The sequence below is a fragment of the Mustela nivalis genome (genome assembly GCF_964662115.1).
Source record: "Mustela nivalis genome assembly, chromosome: 16".
Taxonomy (NCBI): Eukaryota; Metazoa; Chordata; class Mammalia; order Carnivora; family Mustelidae; genus Mustela; species Mustela nivalis.
The window spans coordinates 1,428,659-1,449,575 of NC_139035.1; the positions used below are offsets into that span (position 1 = coordinate 1,428,659).

The 20,917-nt window shown below is 37.7% G+C and overlaps 1 protein-coding gene across 4 annotated transcripts in view; it reads right to left on the reverse strand.

Annotated features, from left to right (window-relative positions):
* NME7 (NME/NM23 family member 7) overlaps nt 1-20,917 on the reverse strand; it is a 279,199-nt gene that overhangs the window by 134,687 nt on the left and 123,595 nt on the right. For 3 of the 4 annotated variants that reach the window (XR_014303906.1, XM_082702768.1, XM_082702770.1), the window contains exon 10: nt 15,783-15,884. Coding sequence is in view for 3 of the 4 variants with exons in the window: in XM_082702768.1 (XP_082558894.1) it covers nt 15,783-15,884 (102 nt within the window). In the remaining variant the exon portion in view is untranslated. Of the gene's footprint in view, nt 1-12,856; nt 13,630-15,782; nt 15,885-20,917 lie in introns of those variants that run through there. The other variant, XM_082702769.1, reaches the window with a different exon arrangement.

A 20,917-nucleotide genomic window follows, 5' to 3' on the forward strand; every position in this document is an offset into this window, starting at 1 on the left:
AGTATGAAAAGTATGAAACCCAAAAGCATTAAAAATAAATATATCTGTAAAAATCATACAGGAGATTCACAAAATAAAAGGATGTAAAATATGACACCATATACCTATGATATGAAGGAAAGAGGAGTACAGAATGGGATAAAACACAAGTGACCATGAATTTAATGTAGATACATGCAGATGTTATATATAAAACAAGTGCTAACCATAGATCAAAAATCAGTAATAGATATGCAAAGGATGAACAAAAAGGAATCGAAGCATATCACTAAAAAAAGCCAACAAACCATAAAAGAGAGCAAAAGATCAGAGAAAAACTACAAAAAGAACCACAAAACAAATAACAAAATTATCTACCAATAATTGCTTTGAATATAAATGGACTAAATGCTCAATCAAAAGACTGGGTGCCTGGGGCACCTGGGTGGCTCAGAGGGTTAATCCTCTCCCTTCAGCTCAGGTCATGATCCCAGGGTCCTGGGATCGAGCCCTGCATCGGGCTCTCTGCCGGATGGCGAGCCTGCTTCTACTTCTCTCTCTGCCTGCCTCTCTGCCTACTTGTGATTTCTGTCAAATAAATAAATAAAATCTTAAAAAGAAAAAAAAAAAAAAAAGACTGGGTGCCTGGGTGGCTCAGTTGGTTAAGGGTCCAACTCTTGGTTTCGGCTCAGGTCATGATTTCAGGGTCTGGGACTGAACCCTGTGTCCAGGGGCAGAGACTGCTTGTCCCTCTCCCTCCCACTACTGGCTCATTCTCTCTTTCTGTCTCTCTAAAATAATCAAAAACAAATAACTTTTTTTTTAAGACCTAAGGTGACAGAATAAATTTCAAAAAAAACAACAAGCCACATCTATATCAGCCTACAAGAGACTCATTTCAGACAGGTATACACCTGCTGATGGAAGATGAGTGGATGGAGAAACATCTATCATGCATTTGGTGTCTAAAGAAAGCAGGGGTAGCAATACTTATTTTGGAAAAAATAGACTTTAAAACAAAAACTGTAACAAATGACAAAGATGGGTACTATATAATAATAAAGTGGACAATCCAACATGAGGATATAACAATTGTAAATATTTATGCACCAAACACGGGAGCACCCAAATACATAAAACAATTAATAACAAACATAAAGGAAATAATTGACAGTAATACAGTAACAGTAGGGGACTTTCAAACCCGACTTATATCAACTGACAGATCCTCCAAACAGAAAATCAACAAGGAAACAATGGCTTTGAATGACACACTGTACCAAAAGGATTTTACAGACATATTCAGAACATTCTATCCTAAAACAGCAGAATACACAATCTCAAGTACACATGGGACAGTGTCCAAATCAGATTTGCCTTTTAAGTCACAAAACAAGTCTCAACAAGTTCAAAAAAACTGAAATCAATACCATGCACGTTTTTTGACCAGAATACTATGAAACAAGAAATCACAAGAAAAAAATCTGGAAAGAGCACAAATATATGGAAGCTAAATAACATTCCACAAAACAATGATGGAAATAAATCAAAGAGTACATGGATACAGATGCAAATGAATGCACAATGGCCCAAAATCTATGGGATGCAGCAAAAGCAGTTCTAAGAGGGAAGTGTACAGCAATATAGGCCTACTTCACAAAACAAGAAAAATCTCAAATAAAAAACCTAAAGTTACACCTAAAGGACAAAGGGGGAAAAAAAAAAGAACAAACATAAACCCAAGCAAGGAAAAAGAAGAAGATAATAAAATTAAGAGCAGAAATAAATGATATAGAAACTAAAAAACAGATCAATAAAACCAGGAGTTGGTTCTTTGGAAAGATCAACAATAAAACTGATAAACCTTCAGCCAAACTCATCAAAAAAAAAAATAAATAAAAATAAATAAAAAGCAAACGAGCAAGAGAGAAGACTCAAATAAACAAAATCACAAATCAGAGGAGAAATAACAATCAACACTATAGAAATAGAATTATAAGAGAATATTATGAGAAACTGTATACCAATAAATTTTACAACCTAGAAGAAATGGATAAATTCCTAAAAACAAAACTTTTGAAAACTCCCCCAAAATAAAAGTCCAGGATCAGATGGCTTTCCAGGCAAATTCTGCCAAAGATAAAAGAAGAGCTAATACCAGGGTGCCTGGGTGGCTCAGTCAGTTAAGCGTCTGACTCTTCATTTCAGGTCATGTCACCATCTCAGGGTGTGGGATCAAGCCCCATGTCAGGTTCCACATGGAACCTGCTTATGATTCTCTCTTCTTCCCTCTCCCTCTGCCCTGTCTCCCTCTGGGGGTAAGTGGAAGAGAAGGAGTTAATACCTATTCTTTTCAAACTTTTCCAAAATACAAGAGGAAAGAAAACTTCCAAATTCTTTCCATGAGGCCAGTATTACTCTGATACCAAAACCAGATGAACCAAATAAACTTTTGGGACTTCATCAATATCAAAAGCTTCTGCACAGCAAAGGAAATAGTCAAGAAAACAAAAAGGCAACCCACAGAATGGGAGAAGATACTTGCAAATGACAGAACAAACAAAAGGCTGATATCCAGGATCTATAAAGAACTCCTAAAACTCAACACACACAAAACAGACAATTGTATCAAAAAATGGGAAGAAGATATGAACAGAGACTTCTCCAATGAAGACATACAAATGGCTATCAGACACATGAAAAAATGCTCATCATCACTAGCCATCAGGGAGATTCAAATCAAAACCACATTTGAGATACCACCTTATACCAGTTAGAATGGCCAAAATTAACAAGACAGAAAACAACAAGTGTTGGAGAATTTGTGGAGAAAGGGGAACCCTCTTACACTGCTGGTGGGAATGCAAGTTGGTGCAGCCACTTTGGAGAACAGTGAGGAGATTCCTCAAGAAATTAAAAATAGAGCTTCCCTATGACCCTGCCATTGCACTCCTGGGTATTTACCCCAAAGATACAGATGTAGTGAAAAGAAGGGCCATCTGTACCCCAATGTTTATAGCAGCAATGGCCACGGTCGCCAAACTGTGGAAAGAACCAAGATGCCCTTCAACGGACGAATGGACAAGGAAGATGTGGTCCATATACACTATGGAGTATTATGCCTCCATCAGAAAGGATGAATACCCAACTTTTGTAGCAACATGGACGGGACTGGAAGAGATTATGCTGAGTGAAATCAGTCAAGCAGAGAGAGTCAACTATCATATGGTTTCACTTATTTGTGAAGCATAACAAATAGCATGGAGGACAGGGGGAGTTAGAGAGGAGAAGGGAGTTGGGGGAAATTGGAAGGGGAGGTGAACCATGAGAGACTATGGACTCTGAAAAACAATCTGAGGGGTTTGAAGCGGCGGGGGGTGGAAGGTTGGGGGAACCAGGTGGTGAGTATTGGAGAGGGCATGGAGCACTGGGTGTGGCACAAAAACAATGAATACTGTTATGCTGAAAATAAATAAATAAAATTAAAAAAAAACAGATGAAGACAGTACTTTAAAAAAAAAGAAGGAAAGAAAGAAAAAGAAAAAAAGGAACTACAGGTCAATATCTGATGAATACAGATGGAAAAATCATCAACAAAATATTAGCAAATCCAATTCAACAATACATTAAAAAAATCATTCACATGATCAAATCAAGTGGGATTTGTTCACAGGATCCAAGGATAGACTGACATCCATAAATTAATCAATGTGATACAACACATCATAAGAGAAAAGATAAAAACCATTAATCATCATTTCAATAGATATAGAAAAATCATTTGGCAAAGTACAACATCCATTCACAATAACAACTCTCAACAAGCTTAGTCTAGAGGGAACATACTTCAACATACACAAACCATGAGAGACTGTGGACTCTGAGAAACAAACTGAGGGTTTTGGAGGGGAGAGGGGTGGGGGGTTGGGTGAGCCTGGTGGTAGATAGAAAGGAGGGCACGGATTGCATGGAGCACTGGGTGTGGTCCATAAACAATGAATGTTGGAACACTGAAAAAAATTAAATTAAATGGACAAGCTGGTTAGAATGTATATTAAAAAATAATAACGGTCAGATATGAAAAACCGACAGCCAACATCATATCCAATGGGGAAAAACTGAGAGCTTTTCCCCTAAGGTCAGGAACAAGGATGTCCACTCTCACTACTTTTATTCAACATAGTACTGAAGTCCTAGACACCGCAATTAGACAACAAAAACAAATAAAAGGCATCCAAATTGGTAAGGAAGAGATAAAACTCTCACTTCTTACAGATGATATGATAGAAAACACTAAAGACTCTACTGAACAATTACTAGAACTGATAAATAAATTCAGTAAATCTGTACGATACAAAACCAATGTGTAGGAATCTGTTGCATTCCTATGTACTAATAATGAAGCAGCAGAAAGTGAAATTAAGAAAACAATCCTACTTACGACTGCACCAAAAACAATACAACACCTAGGAATAAACTTAACCAAAAAAGGTGAAAGAACTATACTCTGAAAATTATTAAACAGTGATGAAAAATTGAAGATAACACAAAGAAACAGAAAGATATTCCATGCTCAGGGGTTGGAAGAACAAATATTATTAAAATGTCTATACCACCCAAAACAAGCTACACATTAAATACCATAAAAATACCAATAGTATTTTTCACAGAACTATTATAAACAATCCTAAAAGTTGTATGGAGTCACGAAAGACTCCAAATAGCCAAAGCAATCTTGAAAAAGAAAAAGGAAACCGGAGCTATCATAACTCCAGACTTCAAGTTGTATTACAAAGCTGCAGTATTCAAAACAGAATGGTACTGCCATAGAAACCTACACAGAGATCCATGGAACAGAATAGAAAATCCAGAAGTAAACCCATAGTTACATGGCCAATTAATCTTCAACAAAGCAAGAAAGAATACCCAACGGGAAAAAGATCATCTCTTCAAACAAATGGTGTTGGGAAAGCTGAAGAGCAACATTCCAAACAATGAAATTGGACCACTTTCTTTCACCACACACATAAAAAAACTGAAAGTGGATTAAAGACCTAAATATGAGACCTAAAACCATAGAAATCCTTGAAATGAGCAGAGGCAGTGATTGCTTTGACATTAACCCTAAGGACAATTTTTCTATTTATGTCTCCAGAGACAAAGGAAATAAAAGCAACAATAAAAAGTGACTGCACAGTGTAGGAAACCAAACTACAACCAAAAATCAACCAAAATCAACCAAACTACAAGGCAACCTACTGAATGGGAGAAAATATTTGCAAATGACATAGCTGATAAAGTTAGTATTCAAAGTATATAAAGAACTGTTACAGCTTAACACCCAAAAAACAAATAACCCATATTAAAAATGTGCAGGAGGGCGCCTGGGTGGCTCAGCAGGTTGAGTGACTGCCTTCGGCTCAGGTCATGATCCTGGAGTCCTGGGATCAAGTCCCACATTGGGCTCCCTGCTTGGCAGGAAGCCTGCTTCTCCCTCTGACCCTCCCCCTTCTCATACTTTCTCTCTCTCTCTCTCCCTCCCTCAAATAAATAAATAAAATCTTTAAAAAAAAATGGGAAAGAGACAGAGCCAACAGACATCATAAACGATGCTCAACATCACTCATCAGGGAACTACAAATCAAAACTACAATGGATATCACTTCACACCTGTCACAATGACAAAAATCAAAAAACACAAGAAACAAGTGTTGGCAAGGATGTGGGAAAAAAGAAAATCTTGGGCACTGTTGTGGGACTATGAACTACTATGGCCACAGTGGAAGAGTTATGGAGGTTTCCCCAAAAACTTAAAAATATAACTACCCTACAATCCAGTAAGCACACTACTAAGTGTTCATACCCAAAATACAAAAACACTAATTCGAGAAATACACACACCCCTGCGTTTAGAGCACCATTATTTATAATATTTATAATATTCAAACTATGGAAGCAGTCCAAGTGTTCACTGCTAGATGAATGGATAAAGATGTGATATGTCCGTGTGTGTATGTGTCTGTGTATACATATATATATACATATATATATATGTATAAAGATGTGATATGTGCGTGTGTATGTGTGTATATACATATATATGTATATATATGTGTATATATATATATATATACGTACATGTATACACATATACATATAAAATGAAATATTATTCATACATAGAAAAGAATGAAATCTTGCCATTTGCCATAACAGGGATGGAATTAGGGAGTATAGTACGAAGCAAAATAAATCAGTCAGAGAATGGCAAATACCACATGATTTCACTTACATGTGCGGTTTAAGAGACAAAATGAATGAACCAAAAAAAAGAGAGAGAGACACACACACAAACCAACAAAGAAACTCTTAATTATAGAAAACAAACTGATGGTCACCAGAGGGGAAGTAGATGGGGCAATGGTGAAATAGGTGATGGAGATTAAAGATATACTTATCATGATGCGTGCTGAGTAGAATGTACAAAATTGCTAAATCACTATATTGTACACCTGAAAGTAATATAACACTGTATGTTAACTATACTAGAATTAAAGTTAAAAATTTAATTAAAGAGTCATTATATACTGATAAAATGGTTAAATCTCCAGGGAAATACAACCATTGTAGACATATATGCCCCTCACTTTGGAACAGCTAAATATATTAAGTAAATACTAACAGATCTGAAGGGAGATCAACAGATGGCAATAGAATAATAGCAAGGACATCAATACTCCACTTTCAGTAATGAACAGATTATCCAGAGAGTAAATCAATAATGAAACATTCAACTTGAACCATACGTTAGACCAAAGGGACCTAAGAGACATATACAGAATATTTCACCCATCAGGAACAGAATATACCTTCTTCTCAAGTGCTCACAGTACATTCCTCGATATATCACATGATAGGTTACAAAACAAGCCTTAGTAATTTTAATTAATCTAAAAGTGTATCAAGTATCTTTTCTTACCACAATAGCATGCAATTAGAAATCAATAACAGGAAGAAAACTGGAAATTTACAAATACATGGAAATTAAACATATTACTGGAAAACCAGTGGGTCAAAGAAGAAATAAAAAGTGAAATAAAAAAAGATCTTACATGAATATGGAAACACACATACCAAAACTTATGGGTTACAGCAAAAGCAGATTAAGAGGGTGTTCATAGCAATAAGCACCTATGCCTATAAACAAGAAAGATCTCCAATAAACAACCTAACTTTACACCTCAAGAAATCAGAAAAAAAAAATAAAAATAAAAAAACTAAGCCCAAACTTAGCAGAAGAAAGAAAATTAACAAAGATCAGAGAAGAAAGAAATGAAATAGAAACCACAAAAGCAATAAAAAAAGATCAATGAAACCAAAACCTGCTTTTTTTGAACTGATAAAAAAAAAATAACAAACCTTTAGCTAGATTACTAACAGAAATGACTTAAATAAACAAAACTAGACATGAAAGAGGAGATACTACAACTTATACCAAAGAAATATAAAGAATCAAATAAACTATTATAATTATATGCCAATTAACTAGACAACCTAAAAGAAACTGATTAATTCCCAGAAATATTAAAACTTCTAATACTGAATCATAACAAAATAGAAAATCTGAAGATACCAATAATGACATTATTGAGAATGATAATGAGAAATCAAAAATCTCCCAACAAAGAAAAGCCCAGGACCAGATAATTCTCCTGGTAAAATCTACCAAATATTTAAAGAAGAGTTAACACCAACCCTTCTCAAACTCTTCCAAAAAACTGAAAAGGAAGGAGTACTCCCAAACTCATTATATGAAGATGGCATTACCCTAATCTCAAAGCCAAATAATGACACTACAAGCAAAGAAAACTACAGGCCAATAACCCTGATAAATATGGAGGCAAACATTTTCAACAAAGTATTAGCAAGATGAATTCAACACCACATTCAATCATGCCATGATCAAGTGGGCTTTATACCTGAGATGCCAGGATGAATCAATTACACCTATCAATAAGATAGTAATCACATTAACAGACTAGAAGAAAAAAATCATATAATCATCCCAATAGATGAAGAAAAAATAGTTGACCAAATACAACTTCCTTTCAGGACTAAAAACTCTCAAGAAAATTTGGTAGTAAATCAGAAACATAGTAAATGCCATATTTGGCAAGGCCACAGCAAGCATTATATCAATGGTGAAAGGCCTCAAGTTTTTTCTCTTATATAAGGAATAAAACAAGGATGCTCAATCTCACCGCTCCTCTATCACAGTAATTGACATTCTAGCCAAAGCAATGAGGTAAGAAATAGAAAAAGGCAGCCAAATTAGAAAGGAAGTAAAACTGTTTTTGTTTGCGGATATGATTTTACATATAGAAAACCCTAAAGACTTCACTAAAAAGTGTTAAAATAGTAAGTTCAGCAATGTTGAAGGAAACAAAAATCAACATACAGAAATCAACTGCATTTCTATACAGTAACAATATATGAAAATAAACCTCTTTCACAATAGCATCAAAACAATAAAATACTTAGGAATAAATTTAACCAAGGTGGGAAAAGACCTACATACTGAGAACTATTAGACACTGATGAAAGAAACAGAATATGACACAAATGGAAAGATATCCCATGTTCATGAATTGAAAGAATGAATATTGTTAAAATGTCCATACTACCCAAAGCCATCTATACATTAAATATAACTTCTATTAAAATTTCAAGGACACGTTTCATAGACATAGGGAAAAAATCCTAAAATTTGTATAGAATCAAAAAAGGTTCCAAATGGCCAACACAATTTGGAGAGAGAAAAACAAAGTTGGGAGTCACTTATTGCAAACTCTACTATAAAGCTATAGTAATCAAAACAGTATGGTACTGGCATAGAAACGACACCATAGAACAATGACAAGAATTCAGAGCACAGAAATAAGCCCTCACATCAACTAATCAACTAATATTTGATGAACTAATATTTGACAGAGAAGCCAAGAATACTGAGTAAGAAAAGGATCATCTCTTCAGTAAATACTGTTAAGCAAACAGGAAAATCACATGCCGAAAAATGAAAATGGACTCCTATCTTAAATATTATTTTATAAAAATCATTTTACAGGGGCTTCTGGGTGGCTCAGTGGGTTAAGCTTCAGCCTTTGGCTCGGGTCATGATCCTGGGGTCCTGGGATCGAGTACTGCATCAGGCTCCCTTCTCAGGGGGTAGCCTTCCCCCTCTGTCTCTGCCTGCCTCTCTGCCTACTTGTGATCTCTTGCTCTGTGAAATAAATAAATAATTTAAAAAAAAAAAAGGCATTTTACACCATAAAATGACATACAGTCAATCTACCAAAATCGTATCACTAAAGATTGTCTAATGACATGAGAAAAAGCTCAGTATTATTTAGGGTATCATGACCTACAAAGCAGTATACTCACTTTGATTCAAATTTTACTTATGAAATCGGTAACTCTTGGTGATAAGAGTATGGACCACATTTGCTTTATTTAAACTTCATTTCACTTCTAATTTTTCTATAATAGCCATGTACTACTTTTATAACCACAATAAAAATGTATTATTTAAGAAACACAAATTCATAAGAATAGAGCAAAGTGGAGGAGGAAAAGGACAAAGAATAGGTAGGGAGCTTTGAGAGAGAAGAAAAACACATTTCCTTGGGACTAGGATGAGGAGATGAGCATGAGTTCAGAAATAAACGGTATGAAGGCAGAAATTTAAGAGTTCATAATTATTAGCCATATTTTTCTCTACGAAATAGAAGATAATGCTATCTTTTTATGGAGAGGAGGATGAAATGTAAAAGGGCTGAGGAAAATAACGGAGGTTTAAAATCACTATTATGAGAATTAGCAGAAAGGGAAGAAGAATAATGAGGAAAGATTTCTAGGGTCCAGCTTAGTTTAAAGATCATTTTTATCAACATGAATCTATACAACAGTATAACATTCATCTATTAGAACCTTTCAGTGTGTGTGTGTGTGTGTGTGTGTGTGTGTGTATAAAAGCATGAGGTAGACACATAGTTGAATTGATCTAAATTTGGGGGTTTGGGAGTGTAGACCAAGGACAAGAGAGTAAAGATGCTGAGAATGATATCAAAAAGGCAAAGATATGAACAATGGCGTCTAGGCTGACCAAACAAAGGACTCAGAAAGTGGCATTACAGTGTCAGAAAATGGAAGGGTCCAAAGCCTAGAGGTTTCAGTCAAGTCAAAGCTGCTCTGTGAAGATGGTGGAGAGAACCAGGGGAGCAGAAAGCTATGGGAGACGTTACTGTATTAGGGATTAAGATTACAGAGGTGTGTCTGCTCGGCTGTCAACACAGAGAGGACCGGCCGTGGAAGAAAACTGGGAAGCTGACTGACTCGAGATCAATGACAGAAATGGTCCGTTCAGTCCCGAGGCCAAGCGCTGGGTGAGTCTTTCACATGGATGTTATTGTGCCCAAGTTGATAATAAGCGCTGGGATGAAGAGAAAGACTATAATCAAGGGTTTGCAGTCTTCAGGGAATAAAGGAACGTAACCAGGAAGTCAGGAGATGACAGAAGCAAACAGACATCAGCTCCCAAGCACTTCTCTTCCAAGTTTACCACAACTCCCTGCACATTCATGAAAAAGAAACATCCATTTCAAAATATTATGATACTTTAATCCTAAAATCAGCAAAGGCTACTCAGTAACGGATGGAATACTATTCTGACAATGAAATGAATGGGAAACCATTAAAATTTTCAGTGGGTTAAAGCCTCTGCTTTCGGCTCAGGTCATGATCTCAGGGTCCTGGGATGGAGCCCAGGCTCTCTGCTCAGCGTGGAGTCTGCTTCTCCCTCTCGCTCTGCCTGCCTCTCTGCCAAATAAAATCTTTTTTTTTTTTTAAGAATTTTTATTTATTTATTTGACAGACAGAGATCACAAGTAGGCAGAAAGGCAGGCAGAGAGAGGAAGGGAAGCAGGCCCCCCGCCGAGGAGAGAGCCCGACGCGGGGCCCGATCCCAGGACCCCGAGATCATGACCCGAGCCGAAGGCAGAGGCCCAACCCACTGAGCCACCCAGGCGCCCCTCAAATAAAATCTTTTTAAAAAAATTTCGAGAGCCACGTTTTGTGTATGAAAATATTTAACTCTTACTTCAACCTGGCCATGGTGTAAAGGTTATCAGAGTATACCAGCACGTGGGGACAGGTAATCACCAAAAATTCAGATTCCCTTAAATAAGATCCTTCACATAAAATATTTTACAAACATACTTTTCAATTTCCCCCAACTCCCTTCTCCTCTCTGACAGCCCTTGTCCTCCATGATATTTGTTATGCTCCACAAATAAGTGAAACCATATGATAATGGACTCTCTCTGCTTGACAAATTGGAAGGGGAGATGAACCATGAGAGACTATGGACTCTGTAAAACAATCTGAGGGGTTTGAAGTGGCGGGGGGGGGGGAGGTTGGGGTACCAGGTGGTAGGTATTATAGAGGGCACAGATTGCATGGAGCACTGGGTGTGGTGAAAAAATAATGAATACTGTTTTTCTGAAAATAAATAAATTAATTTGAAACAAAACTAAACAAAACAAAAAACATACTTTTCATAAAATAAGGCATACTGATGTGAGGTTATTCGGTTTGTCGTACCTCCCCCAGTCCAAGAACAAATATATTCTGCACAATTTTTCCAAATAATTTACCACTTCTTTGATGATTTTCAGTTTCCCAATGATTGGCTCAGCAGGAAAACTACGAAACTACTCAACAGTGCAATTCTTGAGCAGGTGCTATCAGAACCTCTTCCAGAGGCAAATCAGGTTTTCTGTCTAAAGAGATTTCTGCAGGAGATGGTGTGGTGAGGGAGTGCTTCTCTGATTGTAAAGAAACCTGTTGCAATGTTTTTTCCCTTTTATGCAGTAGACTCCAATATTTTTCAAACACCCCTGTCAGTCAAATATGTAAATACATCAAAACATGTATATATTTTAACAGGTTGTATAAATGCACTCTTACTAGTTTATACATTAATTTTTTAAAAAACTTAATTTTTCTTATTTTTTATATAGTAAATAAATAAAAGCAGAAAGTTTAACATACCCTTCCCCACCAGTGACCTGTGCTGTGAACCAACCCATCTTGCAAACCACTTCTAGAGAGACTGGAATAAATTCTGTTCATACACAATGTGTGCTTCCTTCCAGCTATAAAAGACCGAACCTGCCAATAGTGCGGACATCGATGATGAAAGTGACGTCAATCCACAACATACACAGTTACCAAGCAGTCTAACGATCACTGGAAGACTGAAGCTTCCTTTGAATCAACTTAAGAAATAGTTTCACATCTTATAAAGGAATAAAGAAAAAAAGAACTCACTTTGAGAGATGAAATATTTTTAAATAATGACAATATCAGATTTTAGGCATGAAATATAATGAAATATAAAATGTATTGAATTTTAATACATTTAATTTAATACATTTAATTTAACTTAATACATTTAATTTAATAAATAATATTTATATTATAAAAATTAAAAAAACATGAAAATATAAGCCAGTCTATTCATTAACTTATCAAAAATTAATTGTATGGCCATGGCATACCTTGCATTTTTCCCACACACTAACTATATTTATATGTTTTGTAACCCACAGTCTCTCTTTAGATATGGAAATGACCACAGAGTGATGAAATGAATTTCTAAATTATTTTAATACAACACAGGAATAGACTAGACACTGGCGATTTAGAGTAGACTGCCATACAAAATAGCAAACATCAAGATCTGTTTATTCATGTAACCAAAGAGTATCCCTTTCTAATTTCTTACGACTAATAATCAATAAACACTCAACAATCACCATTTTCTCTTAAGGTCCTCTACATCAGATCACATTTTAATAATCACTCTTTCACAACCACATTTAATTCTTATTTCTACTCTTCCTTCTCCCTTGAAAGATAGAAAGTAGGTCCTGCCAACCCTTTTTCTAATGGTGTCATCAGCCCTACAGATAAAGGGCTGGTATTCAAGATCGATAAAGAACTTCTCACACTTGACACCCAAAAAACAAATAATCCAGTCAAGAAATGGGCAGAAGACACAAGCAGACATTTCCCCAAAGAAGGCATGCAAATGGCTAAGAGACACATGAAAAAAATGTTCAGTATCATTAGCCATCAGGGAAATTCAAATCAAAACCACATTGAGATGCACCTTGTATCTGTTAGAATGGCAAAAATTTACAAGGCAGGAAACAACAAATATTGGTGATGTGTGGAGAAAGGGGAACCCTCTTACACTATTGGTGGGAATGCAAGCTGGTGCAGCCACTCTGGAAAACACTGTAGAGATTCCTCAAAAAGTTAAAAATAGAGCTACCCTATGATGCAGCAATTGCACTAGTGATTATTTACCTCAAAGATACAGATATAGTGAAAAGAAGGGCCACATGCACCCCCATGTTCATAGCAGTGAAGTCCACAATAGCCAAACTGTGGAAGGAGACAAGATGCTCTTCAACAGAAGAATGGATAATGAAGATGGTCCACACATACAATGGAATATTCTCAGCCATCAGAAAGGATGAATACCCAACATTTGCACCAACATGGATGGAACTGGAGGAGATTACGCTGAGTGAAATAAGTCAAACAGAGAAAGTCAATTATCATATGACTTCACTTATTTGTGGAACTATATAAGGAAAGGCACGGAAGACACGAGGAGATGGAGGGAAAATGAATGGGGGAGATCGGAGTGGGAGATGGACCATGAGAGACTATGAACTCTGGGACAAACAATCTAAGGGTTTCAGAGGGTAGGGGTGTGGGGGATGGGTTAGCCCAGTGATGGGTATGAAGGAGGGCACATACTGCATTAGAGCACTGGGTGTTATATGCAAACAATGGCTCATGGAACACTACGTCAAACACTAATGATGTACTGTATGGTGACTAACATAACAAAGTAATAATTAAAAATAACAATGGTGTCACCAGGTCTTCCCATAACTGCTTCTAGAGCCCCTACCTTTAACTCTTCCAATTTAGTTTGCTCTTGTTTCATCAAGAGAATGACTCCATATGCTCACCATCAAGCTAAATATGAGGAACTGCTATTTCCCACCACCTGGAATCCCGCTCACACAGAACCCACAGTTTTAGCCTGGCCTTTAAGGCCATCCACCCCACACTCATCTCTACCAGCATCTGCTACCTTATTTCCTCTGTCTAAAAAAACTGATTTCCTTGTGCTTTCAGGTATGCACTTCCTATTGAACGAAGCAAATATCCTTGCTGTACAGCACAGCAAGTCTGTAAATGCCTTCACTGCAGCCTCCACATGCTTCAGAGGCCTCCCCATTCTCTTCCTGCCCTCACTCGTCTTTGAAATCCCTACGCACAACTCTCTTCCTCTGAGTAAGTTTTCCCAATTTTCTCCAGGTCACATCATTTGCTCCTTTTACTAGACAGTCCTTCAACATTTACGTTTTACTTGAACTAATAATATTTTAGTCCTTATCGTAAGTTTCCCTGCAAGTGTTCTAAAAGATCGTTACGTGCGCGTGCTCTTCTGTCTCTGAGAACAGGTGTGCCGCTCTCCCCTACACACTTACTCCGGCAGCAAGCACTCACACGAGCTGATTTCTTAAAAGGTGTTGTTACTTACTACCCACCATCTATGCGAACTCCACAAACGCTGCTGGACTAAGTAAACTGGACACTCATATCCAACAAACTATTTACAAGGGATAGTAAAATAAAGAAAAGAGAATGAATTTAAATTATAGTTAGGGACAGCTAGGTGGCTCAACACATTAAGCATCAGACTCTTGGTTTCAGCTCAGGTCATGATCTCAGGGTCATGAGATCGAGCCCCGGGTCAGCTCCACACTCAGCGTGCAGTATGCTTGTCCCTCTCTCTCCCCTTCTGCCCCTCCCCTGGCTCATGAGCTCTCTCTCCAATCAATCAATCAATCAATCAATCAAATCTTTTTTTAAATTACAGTGTTTGAAATCAGTAATGCTTCCCCTACTACTACTCAGCGTTTAACATCTGCAGGGAGATTGCTCATACATGCTCTAATGCTAATTTTGTTTTTCAGGTCCATCCCCTTCCTCTTCACCCTTTTCCACCTGATGTCTATATGAAGAAAACCCGAAGCAAAATGGAAAGCGCACTGGAGAATATCAGGTTTCACGTGAGTGCCAGGGCTCGCATTTACGGTATGAGGCCATCGTGCCAATGTTCTGTACACTGAGAGCTTTACTTAGAGTCCCCCAATGTCCAAGGATAATTAGTATCTTCAATAATTTCTACCAGAGGGCTTGACAAATTTATTTATCTAGACAATATAGCAAGAAGAAATAATAAAAGAAAATGCCACAATAAAGCTTTCGTCCCATCCTATGTTACTAGGCTAACAAAAAATTTACTTTTTCTTGGAATATTATATAAGAAATTTTTCAAAATGCTATTCTGAATAAAAATTCATCTGATTTAGCCATTTTTATATCAGTTCTTTTAAAGAACAAACTAAAACTATCAAACCTGTTAAGGGAGAGGGTGGTGGGGTTATGGACATTGGGGAGGGTATGTGCAACGGTGAGTGCTGTGAAGTGTGCAAACCTGGCGATTCACAGACCTGTACCCCTGGGGCTAAAAATACATTATATGTTAATAAAAAAATTAAAAAATTAAAAAACGAAAACAAACAAAAAAACCTGTTAAGATACTTAGCTAGTGAATAAAACAAGCTTGATTAGTATTTTAAACACCAACTTACAGGATCAGCAGGTCCACAGAATTCTCGAAATGTCTTTGCAGGATTACTCTGTTGAATCTCCATTGCGACGCAAGGGCCGGAACACACTTCTGTCACCATCTCCTATGATGTACAATATCAAAGAACACGTAAACATTGGTAAAAATTAATAATCTTTTGCTCATCCTCTTTTAATTCCATCACGATTCCCCAAATCTTAAAATCTTAGTTATCTCTGAATCCTCCTGGCCCCACATGCCAAGCAGCTCCCCAATCCTATCCATTTCTCCTGCAAAAATGTGTTTTAGAAATGTTCCCTCGTCCAGCTCCTACCACTGCATCACGTTAATGCAGGGCTTTAGCACTTGACACTTTCACTCATGAAATGAGCATCTAATACATGTTCCTTTTAAAGGCCTCTTCTCTTACACAAAGTCCTATCAAATGAACATTTCTAAAGATATAAATTTTGAAATGTTTCTTCCAAAGACACTTTTAAAATCATAATCATTTTCAGAAATGAAGAAAACAGGGACGAGATTCTCTCACACTGAATACCTAGAAATGAGACAATACGTACAAAACAGCAGGACTCAAACAGCAGCACAGCATTATGATTCCTGATGGAAGAGAACCAAATGAAGGAAGCCATACGACTGTCCCATCTTACTTCCTGGAGGTATTTTCCAGACAACGGGACACAGACAGGAAACACAACAGAGCCCAACACCCTACCCTCACTGAGCAGAAGAAACAAAGACAGGAGATCGGGGAGACCCTGTCGCTCTAGCTACATTCTAATGTGCGAGACAGATTACGAGAGGGCGTGAGAGAACCCAGGGAAAGTAAGCTACAGCAATCTACAGAGAAGTTTACCTAAGTCTCTGGCTAGGAGTCTGTATATGTGCGGAAGAAACTACTCAATGCCAAGAAGAGGACTGCCAGAAGCAGTGAAGTGAAACCGTTCACAGAGAGAGCACGAGACTGAGAGGACTCTGCACTTCCTCTAGTGGGAGCGGGAAGCCCTGATGCCATACGTGCCTGATGCACACAGCACACCACTGGAGCCTCCAGAAGAGCACCGCACCGTAAGACTTGGCCTTATGTACCGAGTGCTCTGTTCCCCTCCTGCAAAGCCTCAAAGCAAGCCTTCAAAAGATCAAACTGATCCTAATAACTTCAGTGAGGGCCAAAACGATGGCAAAAACTCTTCAAAGCAACATGACATACATACCACATAACATCATAAATTTCACATTATCCAGAATCCAATAAAAATTACTAGGCATGCAAAGAAATAAGAATATATGAACCATCACTAGAAGAAAACTCAATAAACTGATACAGATGTAGCAATGGCAGAAGTGATGTTGGCTACATAGAATGTTAAAACAGGCTATATATGCAAGTTAGAGGAAGAAAACAGACACGGTGCAGAGAAAATCAATGATACTAAAAAGACTCAAAAATAAATAAATAAATAAAATCTTTTTAAAAATAAAAATAAATAATGGGGCATCATTATGGAACTTCTAGCGATGAAAACTACATCCGAATTAAATACACTGGATGGGATGAGCAAAACAAAATACGGCAGAAAGACAATAATATCGAAGACATGAAATACCAATTACTCAAAAGCAAGCACAGAGAGAAAGAAGATTAAATAAAAATGCCCCATGGTAATTGTTTTTCCAACGACAAGCTGTCTAATATGCACGTAATTGGGAGTCCCACAAAAAGAAAAAAGGGGTGAGGAACAGATAAAGATTCCAAGAATTTGATAAAATGCATAAGCCAACAGATCCAACAGAGTCCAAGGAGAATACATGCTGAGTACAGTGAGCCAATAACTAATCTCACTAAAACCAAAAAACCCTAATAACATAAATCCCTTAAAATAACCCTCCACAAAAAAGAAATCATTAAACAGTAGAAGAAAGATGTAAATTACAACAACAAAAATTTGTCAATCTGTACTTCTATACCCAGGTAGAAAGGTTTTTGTTTGCTTGTTTTTTGAGAGAGCGAGGGAAAAGGGCAGTGAGGGGAAGAGAGAAAGGGTGAGGGAGAGAAAAGTAAGCAGGCTCCACGCCCAGAGCAGAGCCTGATGCAGGGCTCAACGTTACAACCCTGGGATCGCGACCGGAGCTGGAACAAGAGGTGGACGCTTAACCAACTGAGCAGCGCAGGCTCCCTGGAAGATATTTTCCACAAATGAAGGAAAAATAACTTTTTCAGACAGACAAAATGTGAGAGAATTCACTACCAGCAGCAAAATGGTAAAACAATGGTAAACATGTAGGTAAATATAAAATACACTTTTTTAGTTGGTGTGAAAGATAATTGATTATTTAAAGCAAAAATATTAAAAATGCATTAGAGGGTTTATCATATAAATAGAAATGAAAACATGTGACAACCATGGCACATACGGAGGGGGACATGGAAGAAGCAAACTCTTTGAAGGTTCCTAGCTATAGGCGAAGTGGTATGATGAAAAACACGAAGAAAAGTGGCTCTCACAGTGTCTGGGACACTCAACAAATGTTCTTTTCTTCTGTACATGGAGAAAGTACGTCAGGAAGAAGTGAAAATAAACACCGAGACCCTGCGGCAGAAGTGCGGTTGTGTGTAAGAAGATCAGCACGGGAGGGGTCTCAGGAGCCGAAGCGAGACCATAGGAAAGCAGTGAGAGAGGGGCTCAGACCCCTCAGGGACGTGCGAGCCACTCCAATGACTTTGGAGAATTTATGATACACAATGACCAAGCAAAATAAAGGTAATTTTTTACAGAACAGTATTTAAATATTCATTGGAACTCAGTCATCACACTTAACAGAAATGCCAGAAGTTAAAAGAGGAAGGAAAGAGCGTCACGATTAATACAGCACACGGAACTCTACTCATTAGAATTCCTAAAGGGATCCAAAGTCACTTTGCTATTTTGCAAAGGTCATATGTAATTGATTTCTTATGGATAATTATGTTGAGTCTGATTTCCTATCTCAGGACACTCAAGTACTGCTCACACATCAATGTCAAGAGTCCAGTTCTCAGTAGGGGCAGAAGGCAGCAGGAACCTGCCATCCAAAAAGAGAGGGTGAATTCTGCCTGCCTTTCTTTCTTTTGCCTCTCTGCTTGTCTTTCAGGGTTTATCAAAAATACCATTAAAAATACAGACATAGGGGCACCTGGGTGGCTCAGTGGGTTAAAGCCTCTGCCTTCAGCTCAGGTCATGGTCCCAGGGTCCTGGGATCGAGCCCCGCTTCGGGCTCTCTGCTCGGCGGGGAGTATGCTTCCTCCTCTCTCTCTGCCTGCCTCTCCGCCTACATGTGATCTCTGTCAAATAAATAAATAAAAATCTTGGGCGCCTGGGTGGCTCAGTGGTTAAGCCACTGCCTTCAGCTCAGGTCATGATCTCAGGGTCCTGGGATCGAGTCCCGCATCGGGCTCTCTGCTCAGCAGGGAGCCTGCTTCCTCCTCTCTCTCTCTCTCTGCCTGCCTCTCTGCCTGCTTGTGATTTCTCTCTGTCAAATAAATAAATAAAATCTTTAAAAAAAAAAAATCTTAAAAAAAAAGAAAAACAAAAAACCAACATAATGGACAGAAAAAACAGGTTGGAAAAAGGACTCCATCAAGGGTCGCCTGGGTGGCTCAGTGGGTTAAGCCTCTGCCTTCACCTCAGGTCACAGTCTCAGGATCCTGGGCTCAAGCCCCACATCAGGCCCTCTGCTCAGCAGGGAGCCTGCTTCCCCTCCCCTCTCTCTGCCTGCCTCTCTGCCTACTTGTGATCTCTCTCTCTATCAAATAAATAAATTAATAAAAAAAGAAGTCAGAGTAAGAAGCAAATCACACGTTTTTGTCCCTTTAGACTATGTTGCCTCTTCAGATGATTTCACAGGGTCTTCTGGAATTAGACCATATGCAGTGTTTAAATATTTACCTCTTCCTTGAGCTTAAACTCGAGTCCTGAGTATCAACTGTCCTGAGAAGTAAGAGGCCTTCTGGGAAATACAACAGTCACAACAACAAGTGAGACTCAGTACCTGCTACCTGCTACCTGCTACCTACTCAGTACACTGCTACCCAGTGAACCATTGACAGAGACTTCACCGCAGGTACGTGCAGTGTATACATACAGATCCTCACGCAACTTCCTCTAAACAAAACTGAATTATAAATGCAAAAAGCACTTTTAAAAGCACTAGAATAAGAATATTCATAAGACTATTAGTTACTTTAACAAAATACTACTGGGATGCAAACATTCTTATTTCCCTCTGGAGAAAATTCTCAAAGAAACTTTCCTTAGTTTCAATGGAGTTTTACATCATATAAACACAGAACATCTCATAAAGGTACCTAGATAATGTTCTGGTTCACGTACATAGTCCATTCTCCCATTAGCAGAATATGCTAAACCAATCATGATTTGGAATATTTGTTTTACACTGAATAAACCATTTCAAGCTGAATAAAAAATGATAAGCATTCCTAAATATGGCTGACAAGGCTAACACTGAAATAATGTAGCTTTTTTCTTCCCAAACAGCCCATATACTCCGTTATTAATATCACGAGACTTAAACAGTGGTTCCAGAGACTGTCTTACTGAGAGTATCATACAGAAGAAAGCACATCAGCACCATTCATTCTGGCACAGCCTGACGTTACAGTGTGATATTGCTACTGTCATTCAGATCCCTGATTTCTTAGGGAAAATGACACATCTAACCAGTGATGCTTTTGTTTTTACTCTAGAATCCCCCAAATAAAAAAAAAAAAAACCCTAAGATTAAATAAATATTACATAAAAATAAATTGCATGTATAGTACTTTAAAGCACAATATAGGAGACATTAAGTCAGAGAGGAGGGGTTTTTTTAAAGTTATTTTCCAAAGGGAAATATGGCCTACCTCCGATGTGTGCACAACACTAGTGCTCTCAACTATCTGTTACCAAATTCAATACCATGTGATATGGCATGAAAATATAAGTGGATGATCAAAAGATATGTCTCCATGGTTTACCTTATGTGCGGTAGAGCTGTAACATAACCTGAACGGAGGACAGCAGCGGTTCTCAACCAAAATTTTTAAGGTAAAATTGAAAAAAAAGAAGGAAAATATATAAAAGAGAGATTAAAAAAATG